The sequence below is a fragment of the Triturus cristatus genome, chromosome 4_1 (genome assembly GCF_964204655.1).
Source record: "Triturus cristatus chromosome 4_1, aTriCri1.1, whole genome shotgun sequence".
Classification (NCBI taxonomy): Eukaryota; Metazoa; Chordata; class Amphibia; order Caudata; family Salamandridae; genus Triturus; species Triturus cristatus.
In genome coordinates, this window is record NC_140585.1 from 17,190,709 (window position 1) to 17,207,427 (window position 16,719).

The 16,719-nt window shown below is 44.2% G+C and overlaps 1 protein-coding gene across 1 annotated transcript in view; it reads right to left on the reverse strand.

Moving 5' to 3' along the window:
• The window catches only part of LOC146839322 (lectin-like), a 174,646-nt gene extending 158,455 nt beyond the window's left edge, over positions 1-16,191 (reverse strand). Inside the window, exon 1 of the mRNA XM_085650774.1 lies at positions 16,110-16,191. Within this exon, the coding sequence (XP_085506900.1) occupies positions 16,110-16,191 (82 nt within the window). The remainder of the gene's footprint in view (positions 1-16,109) is intronic.
• Positions 16,192-16,719: the final 528 nt, after the last annotated feature.

Below are 16,719 nucleotides of genomic sequence, written 5' to 3' on the forward strand. Positions count from 1 at the left end.
TGCGCGAAGCGCACCGTGCACGCACGGAACGAACTGCGTTAAGTGGGCGCGCACGCCACAAATGGCGTAAAGTAACTTAGCATTTAAAAAAACGTACAAATTCACTGAAAAAACCATAGGTTTCACACACGTTATAGTTAGGAATTAGCATTTAAAAAACCTTGCAAATTCAGTGAAAAAATCATAGGTTTCACACATGTTATAGTTAGCTGGACATTTTACTGATAAAAAACCAATGAAATTCCCCCGTTATAGTTAGTGCAGGCAACTATAACTCACGCGACCGCAATCCTCTGCTGATGACATATGTGTCTTTATGAAAAAAAAATATTTGTAATATATGTATAGCTAAAATTTAATGGAAGAAGACATGGGCAAATAATTGTCTAAATACAGTATTAGCATCAGCAGAGGATTGCGGTCGCGTGAGTTATAGTTGCCTGCACTAACTATAACGGGAGAATTTCATTGGTTTTTTATCAGTAAAATGTCCAGCTAACTATAACATGTGTGAAACCTATGGTTTTTTCACTGAATATAGATATATATACATTACATTTTATATATGTTTTTTAAAATATTTTTTTAATTACATTTATTTAAATTAATTTTAATATATTTGTTAAAATGTATATTAAATCTATATAAACATGTTTAAGTAAATGTTATTATTTAATATATTTAACATTCATTTTAATTTAAATAATAAAATCAATATTTTGTACATCTATATTTTTTTTACATCAATATTTTTGTTTAGATATTTTTGTACTTACAATTTTAAATATAGGATGTCGATATTTTTGACATCAATATTTTTGCATTGATACCCTCCACAAACACAGCTGTATATTTCAAATCAACCTTTTGGCTATATTTATCTTGATTACTGTGGTCCATTGACATCTGATACTGAATATAAACATTTTTTAGTTGCAGTTGATTTGTGTACTAGATATCCTTTGGGTTTAGCCACAACGCTGCACTGACACTCGAAATGTCATTAGAGATTTGCTTGTCTTTGTCGGGTCTTTTTCCTGTGACACCTTCCATTCTGACCAAGGTCCAGCGTTTACCTCTAAGGCGTACAAGGATGCAATGAGGTCACTGGGGGTGCTGGTGCAGTTTTTGTCTCCATACAGGTCTGAGTGCAATTCTATAGTGGAGCGAAGGAACCGTAACTTAAAGCAATCTTTGACAGCTAGAGTCTTATGTACTGGCACGGACTGGCTGACTCATTTGCATTGGGTTCAACATGCACTTAATAATCTTCTAAGAAGATCTCTGGGTGGGTGGACCTCATACGAAATGCTCTTCGGCATTAAGATGTTTGTGCCAGACCTTGATGGTCTAGACGCTGTGGCTGTTGCCTCAATCTTTGACATAGATAACCATTTTACTATGTTGCAGGAACTACAAGAAACCCATGACACACTGACTAGAGATCATTCACCCTCTTCCACTGAGACAGCGATGCTGATTCCTGTTGCCAGCTGGCTTCCTAAAGTTAGGGATCTTATACGGGAAATGCTGGAGAACAAAAAATAATTTGGTCCCTCATATCGTGCACCGGTCCCAGTTGTTGGGTTGAAAGGTACTAGAATAGTAATTTTGCCTCCTTGGTCGCAAGAAAAACAAATTTCTTTCAATTGACAATGTCAAACTACACCATATGGCGAATACTGAATAGTGTAACTTCCAGTATTCCACACCAAGGTGTTTAGCTGAATCCAATGCCTCCAGCACCTTTGACTAGTGGGGGTGTTGGAAACATCTATTGACTTCTTGCCTATTGTCTCTTAATCTTCGTCCAATGCAGACATCGAGTATGATTCCCCCCCTCGAGAGGTTGAAATTGACATTCCCGATGTTCCTGCAAGTTCTATACATCATCCGTCTGTTGCTGCACAGTCTCCATCGTTGCGCTTGGGAGTAAGCGGTTACTACATGGATCGTACAAGTTTCTCTTACAATTCATCTTCTTCGTCCTTATCTGTATCGGCTCCACCAACGAATACATGTCTTTTCATCACCTGGTTCAAAAAGACTTACCTGGTCCCACCCTGGACATACATCTGACTGGTGTTCATACTTATTTTCCTTTTCATGTAGATTCGTTTTGTGACAGTGTTCTTCTTACTAATCAAAGGTCATTATTTGCCAGAAGGCACTGCTGTGAAGTTGTTAAATCATCTTTATTGACATTTATAATATCGACAGTAGGTACCTGTTCCAGACAGTGAGGACATTTGACATCCTATGCAATAAACTTCAGTGTTAAGTAAACAGCAGACCCATCACAGAAGTCATTTCCCAGGTAAGCTTCATTCCATAGGAGTATTGGTGGCAGAGGTAATAATGCCTTCATGGTAGGCAGCTTGCACTACTTTTGTTTCTTTTTGATACATTTTTATAGCTTCTCTATATTTTCGTTTACTTGACAAATCCCCAGCACACGTCAAACAATATCTTTACGATTCAAAATTACTGCACAACAATAAGCATAGATTATCTGGAACACATGTACGTTTTCTTCCTGTGTGTCTCCAAGCAGACCCCTTATTGGGTTCATCAAAATGAATGTTAAAGTCTCCCAGGAGAGGGATGTGGCCACTAGTGTAGCAGCAACCTCCGGGAGGGATTTAATAAAGAGACCGCATCCTCCTGGACTACGATAAATAAGAACTCCACCAAAGGACAAAGGAGTGGGTTGCAGAGAGAGCCACATTGAATGCGAGACTTTCACAGTCAAGGATGATGTTGGGTTCAACCTTACAATTAATCGTGTTTATGGATTATGGCAATGCCTCCTCCTTTCCTTATATCACTGTTGTTCCGCTTAATGGTAAATCTTGGGGGCAACGTTTGTATGAGGTCAGGTTCCGATGCACCATGTAACCAGGATTCCGTAAGGAATAGTGCATCTGGGTCTTCATCATCAAGGATAACCCTAATCTCCAGGGAGTGTTTAGGTAAGGATCTACATTTGAGGAGGAACATTTTAAATGTATGATGGTCCTTAATTTAACCTCAGAGCGCATGTCGAGCTGTGGGCAGAAACTGAACGTGCACTGAGAGCATCTCTGCTCTTTACTAAATGGTGGCAGTATATATTTGCCGGGTTTGTTACTTGGTTTGTTTAGGCTTAATATCTCCTGGCGAGAGTGGTCAGTTCTCTCTAATGGTGGGGGGCAGGGTTTCTGGCCCCTGGTCACGGCCGGTCGCAGACAGGTGCAGACAAGCTTGCCTTAGGCGAGCCAGCAGCCCAACCTGCTTTGTGCGTCCGCTGCGCGTCCGCGCTGCCACCCGCCCTATGTAGTGATGGATCTGGAAGCTTGCTATGTCTCCGCCTCCAACCTGCCTCCACACCCTCCACTCAACCTGCAGACCATGGTGGACCGGGTAGTGAGTGGCAACAGGTGTCAACAACTAAGGCAAGTAAAAAGCAGTGTGTAAAGTAGCAAAAGAAAGAACTAGTTAAAATACGATACTTTTGAAAGCAATTAAAAACTCGGTTCTGACTTGCAGCAGTGAGGGCAGTCTACTCAATCGCTGTGCGTCTGCGCTGCCATCCGTCCTATGTAGTGATGGACCCGGAAGCTTGCTATGTCTCCGCCTCTGACCCGCCTCCACTCCCTCCACTTAACCGGAAGACCGTGGTGGACCGGACAGACTAGACTTGATCCACTTTTCGCATTCTCATTCAGTTACCACGTATTCGTGGGGAAGTTGTGTCAGCAATGGTTAGGCTGCTCAACGCTATAGTCAGTGAAACAACACCTGTCCCTCTTATTAGGTGACCTCAATTTGGCTGATTTTATTTTAGGTCCTAAATTACACAGATCTAAATGATTTATCTATAAGGCATATAATGAATTATGGAAACTTTTGCAGATCGAAGCTGCGGTGCTTCTGCGTCAAATTGACCAAGCTAATTTGGAAAAAGTTCTTGCAGTTGTCGACAAAAGCATTAATGCATTGTCTTCCTGTATTTACACCTTGCATAATATTGTGTCTTCTGTTATTTATATTGTTCAAAATGATTTATCTTTGTTGTACCAATTGCGATCTGTAATGCAATTTACATGGATGTTGCAGACGCTCAAAATGGAAAAAGTTCCATGAGATTACTTGAATGCTTCTCCATTGTTTTTGCCTCTTAATTTGACTGATAAACAGAAGTTTATGTGTATGAAATATGCAACTTACACGCTGTTGCATATATAACACTTAGCTTTTTCTGTAGTAATAGTATAGTGGTCAATACATGGCGTTATTTCTCTACCATTCTCACTATTTCAGTTCACATCTTGCATTAAACACTTCCCTGTTGGCCATTTTGAGCCCCTTTGTGGTGCTTTTATTCACGAAATGTGGTTCTTGCCTTTCACATACAGATGTCAGCGTGCGGATAAGGAGGTTTTCCTAATGGGGGAGGAGTTCGATTCCACAGTGGTACATTCCCTAGTATGCAAACAAGTTAAATTGCACGGCGCTTGTAAAATTTCGGGCCCTAATGTTTTTTAAAAGGTACACCCGTCCCGGCAATTATTCCCGCACTCAAGTTGCTTTCAAATGGAAGTTATCTTATTTTGAATAAGCACGACTGCTGTGGAATACGGGCATGCGTCTTGTATATAGTAAAGGTTTCGCAACGTGTTACTTGCTGCAGCAATGTCCTTTTTCCGCTCCCACATGGGGTTGTAATTAGTTCGCTTTGGCCTCCCATTCCTACTTTGAAAACAGATTCACTTACTACTGAACACCAATCTCATTTTGAAGAATGAATACACCAAATATTTAATGCATCTGACACTAAAGGCCTGGCTGATTTTTTTAAACTTGTGGGATCTGGCCTGGTGTCCTCCTTTCAGACCATTTTTGGAGTAATACCGGCCTTTATCCATTCTATTTTTTCCAGTGTGTTCAAAGGTTTTCCACTGATCCTCGTGCTGGTGGGTGGCATGCTGGTTCTTCTACTCATATTATGCAATGGCTGCCCATTTTGTGGTACTGCACAGACCCCGACTCTTGCAACTGTACCGTAACCGAATGCAACAACTTTTTGGATGCTTGCCATTGGCGATGCTTGGCGTAAGTTATGGACTTACTTTTTGCCTCAACTTCTCCACTTGCGTGTAACCTGTGTTTTATTGTCGACGGTGCCCCTTCCATTGGGCCTTGGATTTATGCCTCTCCAATGCATCCGGCACTGATTTAGACTATGATCTGTTAGTGGGTCCATTGCTGGACCATGACCAGGCCATTTCTGGGGTTGGCCGTTTGATGTGTGCCGCTGTACTTGGAGTGTTGGCTGAGTGGAATACCTGTGAGGCTGCACAACGCCTCTTGCAACGAAGTTTCATCAAATATCATGCAAGTTGCCTGTATGGGCCATTGGGAGCATCTGGGCATGAGGAGCACGTGTGGTCCTTTGATCTCCTGAACTGGAAGGCATCATGTTTAGCTACGAACAACGGGGATAACCCTTTGAAACGAATTGCATTCTTGGGTTCAGAAACTTTGACTTCATTTCAACTTTAATATCATTTTAAACTAGACTTTTGGCCTCATGCAAGCGTGTTTTGACTCTGCTTATCTTTGCACCCTGTTTTTTTTTTCTATTTGCTATGATCTGGCTATGGGGATGGTGCAGTATGGTCGATAGAGACATTGTCGGCATAAGTAAGTTAGCATGAGCCCAGCTGCTATGATGCTGCTTTTGCGCATGTTACCACATGATTTTATTTTTTCAAGATTCTGTTTATGCCTTTCACTTGAGAACTGTCGGCTTGGTGCGTTCTCTGCTGGTTCCTAGAGTTTTTTCTGAACACTGTAGGCAAGGTCGATAAACAATGCCCCTTGTTATTCTGTTCTAGTCAGTCCCCGGCACCTAGACAAAAAAGGGTAACACAGCTGCTGTTGCTGGAAACTCGTGCTTTGATATTATGGGAATGCATGTTTGGTTTATACACATTTGGAGAGGGATCTTTCCAGGGAGAAGAGCCATGCGGTTCCTATGATGTAGCTATACCAGCTAGGGACTAAGGTATGGGGTCTGCTGACAAAGCCCAGAGATCTTCTATTATATATTAATACAACTTCGTACCAAGGGGAGGGTGGTTAGGCCTTATAATCCTTTATCCACTGTCTTTATATGATGACATCACCCTTTATGATATATGACCTTGCTGCAATGCTAACTGTATTGATATTATGTATTTTGCGCCTGGTTGTCGCTCGTTTACTGTGTTTTAAAGCACGATAGTTAAAATAAACATTTTAAACTATCTTCATGTTTCGTTCAATTCTTATTGTGGACATGTACGAGAGAGAGAGCGAAAAGGTGTGTCTTGTTACCGCGATTCCTGAGAGATGTTGTGTTCTGGTGTGTCTAATCATTTGCATCTTCATGATTGTTTAGGAGAGCGAGTGAGACTCTATAGCTAGACGGTCCTGAGATTGTGGGTACTGAGGCGGTTGGAAGGCATATCCCCTATACACCGAGGTCCCGTATTCCTATGCATAGGTCTGTGTATGTGCAGAATCCCTGCAACACATCCTCCACTGCCCAAATAGGCAAAGACCCAGATGATGCCAGCTGCCTACACCCTCTACCTGCTTGAATACACAAACCCCCGCATGACACAAACTGTTTACATCCTCTCACTGCACCAATACCAAGCCCCATACTATGGTAACTGCTTAAATCCTCCCACTGCCCCAATACACAAATCGCCAGATGAAACTAAGTGACTATATCCTCTCACTGCCTGAATACAAAGACCCTCAGATAACACTATCTGCCTACATCCTCCTGCTGCCAGAATGCACAAACTTTTACTACCTACATCCTCCTAGTGCCCAAATAAACGAACCCCCGGACGACACTAACTGCCTACATCCCCTCAGAGCCTGAATACACAAACTCCCAGATGACACTAACTGCTAACATCCCCCCACTGGCTAAACACTGAAACCTCCAGACTACACTAACTGCCTACAACCACCCCCTGCCCAAATACACAAACCTCAAGACTACCCTAACTGCCAACATCCAACTGCCCAAATATGCAAACTCCCATTTGATACCAGCTGCCTACATCCTCCCACTGCCTGAATACACAAACCCCCAGTTGCCACTAAGGGCAAGATTCTGATTTTGCTAGAAACACCTACAGACAGGTTCCGGAACGAGCAAATTCAATTCAGAGCCTATGTTTCTGACCGAATCGTCACCTGTTCAGAATGACCAAGTATGATGCAATGATCTTGTCAATGTTGAGCGAATCGTTTTCGAACCAGATGCTGGCAGACCGACTTGTCTGCAGCCGAATCGCGCTGCGCAATGGAGTCGGCTTCTGAACAAGGAAGTACGATGCACGATTCGGACAGCAGATTCGACTCGGTTTTGCTGAGATGAAACGTCTTTTGGAATCGGAATTTGGGGGGTTGTAACAGGCCTCCCTTCTCCTAGAGCCCTCAGAATCGGTCTTGTGGGGGTACCCTTGGGTCCCCCATTTCCATGCATGCATAGGGTGGCGGGCACCATGGGAAGCCCACGACAGGGTGGAGGCTTTTCACCACCCACCCACCCCTTTTTGCTATGGGAGCATGTGTATGTGTTCGGTTTACAGGCTCCCATTAAGTTCATTGGCAGTCTGAGTGAACCGAGTCCGTCACTATACGGTTATACACCGGAATCAGTCTCTCGGACTCCTGGAGCGTGATTTGCTAGGAAAGCCCTCCGGATCTGAGTTGTACAGTGGCTTTCCTAGCGAGATCAAAGTCAGGCTCTAACAACCTACATTCTCCCACTGCCTAAATACAGAATCCCCATATGACACTAACTGCCTACATCATCCCATTGCACAAATAGACGAATTCCCAGACGACACTAACTACCGACATACTGGGACTGCTCAAATACAGAAACCCCCAGACAACACTGACTGCGTACATCCTTTCAATGCCCCAATACAGAACTCCCCAGACAACATTACATTTTTAGTTCCTCCCACTGCGTGAATATACAAACTCCCAAACGAAACTTACTGCCAACATACTCCCTCTGCCCAGATATAGAAACTCCCAGATGACAATAATTGTTTACATCCTCCCACTGCCTGAATACACAAACCCACAGATGACATTAACTGTCTACATCCTCTCACTGCCCAAATACACAACCCTCCAGATCACACTAACTGCGTACATTCTCCCACTGCTAGAATACACAAACCTCAAGATGACATAAACTGTCTACATCCTCCCACTGTCCGAATACACAAAACCCAGACAACAGGGTGGACGCTTTTCACCACCCACCCACCCCTTTTTGCTATGGGAGCCTGTGTATGTGTTCGGTTTACAGGCTCCCATTAAGTTCATTGGCAGTCTGAGTGAACCGAGTCCGTCACTATACGGTTATACACCGAAATCAGTCTCTCGGACTACCGGAGCGTGATTTGCTAGGAAAGCCCTCTGGATCCGAGTTGTACAGTGGCTTTCCTAGCGAGGTCAAAGTCGGGCTCTAACAACCTACATTCTCCCACTACCTAAATACAGAATCCCCATATGACACTAACTGCCTACATCATCCCATTGCACAAATACACAAATTCCCAGACGACACTAACTACCGACATACTGGGACTGCTCAAATACAGAAACCCCCAGACAACACTGACTGCGTACATCCTTTCAATGCCCCAATACAGAACTCCCCAGACAACATTACATTTTTAGTTCCTCCCACTGCGTGAATACACAAACTCCCAAACGAAACTTACTGCCAACATACTCCCTCTGCCCAGATACAGAAACTCCCAGATGACAATAATTGTTTACATCCTCCCACTGCCTGAATACACAAACCCACAGATGACACTAACTGTCTACATCCTCCCACTGCCCAAATACACAACCCTCCAGATCACACTAACTGCCTACATTCTCCCACTGCTAGAATACACAAACCTCAAGATGACATAAACTGTCTACATCCTCCCACTGTCCGAATACACGAAACCCAGACAACACTAAGGGGCCGATTTCGATGTCGGACGGACTCAGGTCCGTCTGACATCGGTCAGGAGCTGTAACCGACCGACCTGCTGTCGTCGGTTACAGCCCTGCTAGTATGATGCACTCGCATACAACACAATGCAGGCATGCATTCCGAGCAGAAAGCAACCTGTGGGCAGCACCCCAAGGTGCCTGCCACCGGGTGCAGGGATCCACGGAGGGGCACCATAGGTGCCCCAGGCTGCCATCCGGCAGCCTCACACCCATTGGGGCCCCACTGGGGGCCCCCAAAGACAGTTGCCGACTGCCTTTTCGTGCCGGAAAGACCGTCATGAAAAGGCAGTGAAAAGCTGCCATCGTACTTCCTCGGTCGCAAAGAGGCGGCCGGGGGAGTACTGAGGGATTTCCGGACTGCGGACAGGCTCTCCAAACCTGTCGTCCCCAATCCGGAAATCCATGTCGGATTCCTTTCCGACCGAGCCCATCATAATGGCTCGGTTGGAAATGAATCCGACCGACACGATCTGAATCGGTCGGAAGGGCTCCGCTTCCGACTGAAATCGAAATCGGCCCCTAACTGTCTACATCGTCCCACTGCCCGAATACATAAGCCCCCAGATGATACAAACTGCTCACATCATACCCCTTCCCAAAGACACAACCCCCATATCACACTATCAATCAATCAATCAAAAGACCTTTATTCGAATTTCATAAAATTCATAAAAGTACATATAAAAAATAATTCATTATTACAATATTTCAATACAGTTTCATAAAATTAAAAACCGATACAGCAACAAATCAGGGATTTTCCATCATTTTACGTACACGTGTGATAAGTCTTAAGAAAGTGCTGGTGCGAAAAATTAATTCATCTGTCTCCAGAGAAAGTAACATTGAACGGGACTCCTCCAGAGAGAGTGGTCTCTGCTTTCTAAAATATGGTGTTAAAAACCAATTTATATATTTTAAATAAAATTTACAGAAGAATAGGAAATGTAACTCATTCTGTGTGCTAATACCGTCGCACGGGCAAAGACTATACTCTGTCGAACGATGGTAACCCAAAGGGAAACCCAGTAAAAATTTTACAGAACCAGCCCTTAAACGGAATAGCAAAGACCTCTCCCAGTTACACATGGGTAGGGTAAGATAGAGTGGGAATGGTTGCAGGCACATGTCGTTCTCCATGTATCTTACTACAGTAGGTTTTGATATTTCCCTTTCCATTCTTTCTGTATCGAAAAGTGCATAAAGTGCTTGTTTGACCTCTGCATTATCTTTGGGTTCAATTCCTAATGGGTCAGAAAAGAGGTCGCCTCTATTTACGGCGCTTAATATTTTTTGAACTCCAGCTAGCCAAGGAATCAATAGGCCATGATCACATTTAAGGCAATCTTTGATTATATCTTGAGTTAAAGTGGCTGCATTGTTCCGCCAAATTCTTAGCCAAAATAGAGCTGGTCTGGATCTAATGAAATCACAGATATAGGGAAGATTTAGCTCTTTGTGGCAAATGAATTCGGAGGATGAGATTGGGGCACCCAGTAGTTTCCTACAAAAACGGCTCTCTTCACGTTGAATGCCAGGATTTTTTCCAAAACCCCAAACTTCAGCCCCGTAAGTTGCGGCAGGAATGCACTGTAATCTAAAAATGTTTAAAATAGCACTAGTAGCTCCTAGTTTCTTTGGGCGTGGGAGACTCAATATTGAGTTGGAGGCTTTCGAGAACTTGCTCATGGCGTGGGCAGAATGCCCACTCCATGAGCCGTTCGCAGCGAAAACCACCCCTAGGTATGTAAAAGAATTTACAGAGTATAATTTATTGGGACCAATATGTATGGTGTTAAGTTTCCGTTTCCCAGGCCCACATGACATTATAAAAGACTTTTTAAAATTTACACGCAGATCTAAACCCTCCATATGGTGGACAAAAATTTCCACAAGCAGACGGAGGGCATTTGGGGTGCGGCCCATAAGGACCGCATCATCTGCGTATAATAGAACTGGTAAAGGAAGCCCCTGAATAATTGGCACATCTTTAGTTGCTAATTTTAATGCTTTGGCTATCCCGTTGATATAGATGATAAACAGCAGGGGTGCTAAAACGCACCCCTGTCTAACCCCCCTACCAATCTTTATAGGTCCAGATACTTCACCACCCGACCCAATCCTAACTTGTGCTTTGAGGTCTGTATGAAGATGCGCTAAAAAATGTACAAGAGCCTCATCCAAGCCGTAGTTAAGTAGCATAGTCCATAATTTCGATCTATTAACTAGGTCGAAGGCTGAAGAGAGATCCATAAAAGCAAGGTAAATTGGAGATGATCGAGCAACGTTATACTTATCAATTATCAGTTTTAAATTCAAACACTGCTCGACCGTACCTACCCTGCTCCTGAATCCCATCTGACACGGGTCCAGCAGATCTAAGTCTTCTATCCACTCTAACACCCTGTTGTAGATAACTCGCCCAAGTATTTTTAAGGTGTTATCCAAGAGCGAGATTGGGCGATAGTTGGCTGGGTCTGATCTGTCACCTTTTTTGTATATTGGGACAATAATGCTGGAAGACCACGTCTTGGGGATGGGTGCTTTTGACAGGCTGTTGAAAACATTGTGGAGGATCGGTGCCCATAAGTCCGGACTGTGTTTTATGATATCTATAGGGAATCCATCTGGGCCAGGAGCCTTGTTGCCAAGGCTCTCTTTAATGGCTACTTCTACCTCAAAAAGATCGATATATGGATTCTGCAACTGTCCCAGATTTGGAATAATTAACTCCTCAGTGGGGGCAGCGTATATTTTGGAGAAGTGAGCCTCCCAAATGCTGCTAGTTATGTTACAACTGGTTGGAGATAGGTGTTTGCCCATATCACGCGTTTTCCTAACGGCGGCCCAAAATGGGCCGCTACTCTTTAGGTTGGCGCTGACAACCAGTGATTCCCACTGTTTCGTTAGTAGGGAAGCCTTCCTTTCAGCTATTTTTTGTTTATAATGTTTTCTGGCTGTCTGTACCTCTGCAGGGTTCCTTGGCTTAGTCGCTAATGCCTTACGTAATTCCCTATTTGCAATTGAGCAGGTGGAGTCAAACCATCTTGGATCTTTTGTTTTAGTAGATGAAGGAGCTGACAAAACGGTCTTAAATGTTTCACATAATTTACAAAAATCAGTGATTATCCTATGACAGTTCCCATAGAATAATAAACAGGAGTCAATTAATTCTTGGTGATCATTTTTTACACTGTCAAGTATGGCTGCACAGTCGATTCCCCTCCATTTTAAGCGGAGACCAACACAAAATAATGTGATATCCCTTGCTCCGTTTAGGTTAGCATATACCGGGCTTGGACCCAGGTGTAAGGTAACTAGGAGGGAATTATGATCTCCAAATGTTGACTCCACCACTTCAGAATCTATAACACAGTTGGTTAGGTAAGGGGATGTAAAAATGAAATCGATGGTAGAACGGGAGTCCCTCCCTCTAAACGTAGGGGCGCAGGCCATCCCCCATACTTTCCTACACCCTCCCCCTGCTCGAATACACAAACCCCCAGATGACATAAACTGTCTACATCATCCCACTGCCAGGAAAACACAAAACCCCAGACAACACTAACCGTCTACAACTTCCCACTGCCCGAATACACAAACCCCCAGATGAAACTAACTGCCTACATCATCCCCCTGCCCGAATATACAAACCCCAAATGACAGTAACTGCCTACATCCTCCCACTGCCGAAAAAAACAAAGCCTCAGACAACAGTAACTGCTGACATCCTCCTACTGTCTGAATACACAAAACCCTAGACAAAACTAACTGCCGACATCCTCCCACTGCCCAAAAGCCAACCCCAGTATTTCACCAGAACCACAGTGAGAAGCTTCTTTTGAGCCGGATACCGCTTTTTGATGCACCCCCAGCACCAGGGTTAAAAGTTAGTGAAAACTCTCCAAACACAAACAAGTTTTGGAGGGAGGTTGAAACTGCGGATGTACAGAGCAGAAGGTGTCTTGGCATGGATTTACAAAGAGGAGGCTTGGATGTGGGACCGTCTTGAAAGGGCACCTGTCCCTGTTTATTGAGTCCGCTGATGGTAGAGGCAACAACCATGACAGCAGAACTCTATTTTCAATGAAAATGTCCATGAATATTTGAAATCGCCATTAAGTGAGGTTTTTGCTGTATGGGTATATGTTAATGATCTGTGATTAGCATTCCCCACTCTGTAGGTACAGCAAGTGGCGGCTCCTCTGCAATGGCAGAGGAGCGTCGCCCCACTGCCAGGCACAGAGCCAGCAACCAAAAAATAAAACAATGCTCTAGCATTGCTTTATTTTCCGCTTGCCGGCTATGAGCTACCTTGTACATGGTGGGGCAGGGCATGTGAGGTGGTAGGAGGAGTGCTTTTGCACCCCTAATTATGCATATGTATTTGGTCAGCCATCTCATGCCGACCAAAACCCACATGCCACTTAGGTATCTCTATCCTGGCTGCATTCAACAGCCGGACTGTAGAAACCCTGCAGACTTCATGAGTGGAGTGTCTATCCTGCCCTTTCAGGCCAATCCCCGCATTGCTCTGCAGCACTGGGATTAGATGGGAGTCTGGCCCAAGGGCTGCTGGGACCAGGAAGAGGTCAGCAGGAGCGACGCAACACGGGAGGCATCTGACGACGTCAGGTACGTTTTTGAATTTATTATTTTCAACGTGTCCCCTGCGTGCTCACTCCCCCGCGCTCCCTCTACCTACCCTACAACCTTTACTGGATTGCAGAACCACTGGATACATCTCAGACGTTTAGAACATGTTCGACAATGAGGCGCTCTTGCTTTATGTACAGCCCGGGTGGCTCCACAAGACTCCCCAAAACTCTCTGGTAGTTGGGATTCTGTGCAAACACAGAACTGTGCATAGGATTAAAGTATGTAGGGATTGAGTCATCCCACCACCTTAGCCCCCATAAGCCCAGGACCGACTAGCTATATTGCCTCACTTGCCTTCCTACTCACCCACGAAGACACAAGTGATTAGGCACCCCAGAAAACAACACTTCCGACTCTTTCGGAAATCGCGGTTGCAAGACAGTCCCTTTTCGCTCACACTCATGTACTCGTCCATAACAACATCTGACAGAGACTTGAATAAGTTTAAAATGTTTATGTTAACTAACGTGCTCTATTATGCAGTACACATGCCACAACAAGCAGAAAAAAGCATATCACAAATATGTTCAGCATGGCAATTAGTCCGTAGATCATGAGAGGTGCTGTCATTATATGCTACTTGATAGCACAACCTCCCTCCCCTTGTACAGAAGCAAGCTGATTATATATTTGAAGATCTCTGGGTGTTGTCTGCAGACCCGTACTTCAGTCTATAGATGGAAATCTACATCACAGGTGCTGTCATGCTCTTCATCGTGGACAGGTCCCTCTCCAAGCGTGAGCTACCTATATGTGTATTCCAATAAGACCAAAGTACATATTCCCAAACAACAGCTGCATTTACATGTTTTGTCTACGTGCTAGGGCCTGACCAGGACAGAATAACAAGGGGATTTGTTGTTCGACCTTGTACACAATGTTCAGACTAAATCTCAGGAACTCATGATGCATGCAAAATAACTGTATGTACTTGTGTGAAAGTTGTAGAAGATGCTTCTGAAAAAAGAGCGCGTGTAGTTACGTGAGCAAAGCAACGTGCTCATGCCAACTTAGGGAAAACAACAATGTCCCCTCAGTCCATGTGCTGCAGCCTGCAGCCTTACCGTCCAATCAGCCATTACCACCTTGGAGTAACGCTAAAACCAACTCGAAGGGCTAGGAGTCTGTTCAGTCAGTTAGTAAGGGGCTCTTTTACCTGTCCGGCTGGTGTTCCTCTGTCCTAAGGTGGAAGCAGAGTGAAGGAGATGGAATGCCATCACTCACACTGTCAGTAGCCAATGGATGAAGTGGGCTGAACCAGTGACCATGTTCCATGCTGTTGTGGGCTGAGGTAAGATGTATTTGCCACTAAATTAGACCAGTGGATGAAGAGAACTGACTGAGGGCCACTCTATGGGGCAGATTTATGTTAGACTTGCGCCACTTTTACGCCGCCGTTGCGTCACTTTTGTGACGCAGCAGCGGCGTAAACCCTGCGCCAGGTTGCGCCCTATTTACATCGTGACGCATCTATGGAGATGCGTCATGGTGTAAAGCCCTGCGCCACATTAAACCTGCGTCAGGTTTAATGTATGCAGGGTGGGCGTTCCAGCGGAAAAAGCCTCAGAAAAGTGACGCAGTGAAATCTACAAGATTTCACTCAGTCACTTTTCCGACGCTGCTGCGTCAAAACCTTGCGCCTGCTTGAAGCAGGCATAAGGCATGATGCAGCATCTAAGGTATGGGCAGCCCCTAAATATTGCTGGAGTTGCGTCTTGCTTGCGACACGACTCCAGCAATGTGCCGCCCTTACGCCATCAGATGCATCGCGCATCTGTTTATCCTTGTGCCACGATGCGCTGCATTGTAAATGCGGCGCATCTGTGGTGGCGCAAGGGAAAACTTGCGTGACGCATCTTTCCTGGCGCATCCCTGCTGATTTGCAGGGATGCGCCAGGAACCATAAATCTGCCCCTATGTATGTAAGTGTTTTTTTAAAGAATTTTGTGGGAAAAAACAAAAGGTCTTGGCTAATGCAAGACCTTAAAAAAAATAGCAAATAAGCTAGACAAAGTATTTCATCAAACAGCCAAAAAACAGGAGAACAGTTTTTGTGAATAAAAATGCAAATGCATCCCAGGGCTGGGAAGCCTGTATCTGAGTAGCCACGCACCTTACAAAAACGATGTAATAAAAACAATAATGTGCAACTTTGTTGGTATTAGTAGTGTAAAAATGAGCAAACTGAAGAACTATAAATACAGCACTAAACCTACACCAGAAATAAAAAGATGCAAAACTTCAGAACTCTATTTTATATTCACCAAATGAAAACATGCGTGAATTACTGTGGAATGTGGTCAGTGCAAAATGGCCTTTCACAAGCCGCCTAGGAGAGCGGTGTGGTTAGGGCGCTGTCTTTTACTTACCCCATCCTACATTGAAGAAGAGGGTGATAGAGAGCAGCAGAACCCTGGACCTGGCACCGCCCATCCTCCTGGACTCGTCCATCCTCTGGGCCTGTAAGAATGCGTGAAGGGCACACTTTATCTGTAGTAGAACACTCTGCAAATCAATATCACATGTCACTCAATATCCGCTTCGTACAGATCCTTTTTGTCAGAAGTTGGCCTGGTATATGCTGTCCACTAATTATAGTGGGCACCCTGTACCAGTCCAAACAACCCCTTATTGATGATAGGTTAAAGGCAACCTTTATTGAAAGCTATCCTAGTGGTAGCTATGGAGAGCAGCCTTCAGGCTAAGTCTTGAAGGAATGTAAAGCAACTTGTTTTACCAGTCTATAATCTCTTGAATGGCTAAATGAAAGAAAACCACTCTAGGTATATATATAAAATATATGTTTTTATTTCTAAACACACCCTCCTAGTCTCTTTATGAGGCTAGAGGTCAAAACACATAAGTTACACTTCAAATAGTACAGTAAAATAGCACAAATACACGTCAGGCCCTAGGGGCGAGCCAAACCATATACTAAAATAGTGGTATAAGAACCACGACTTAACTAGACACAAGGCC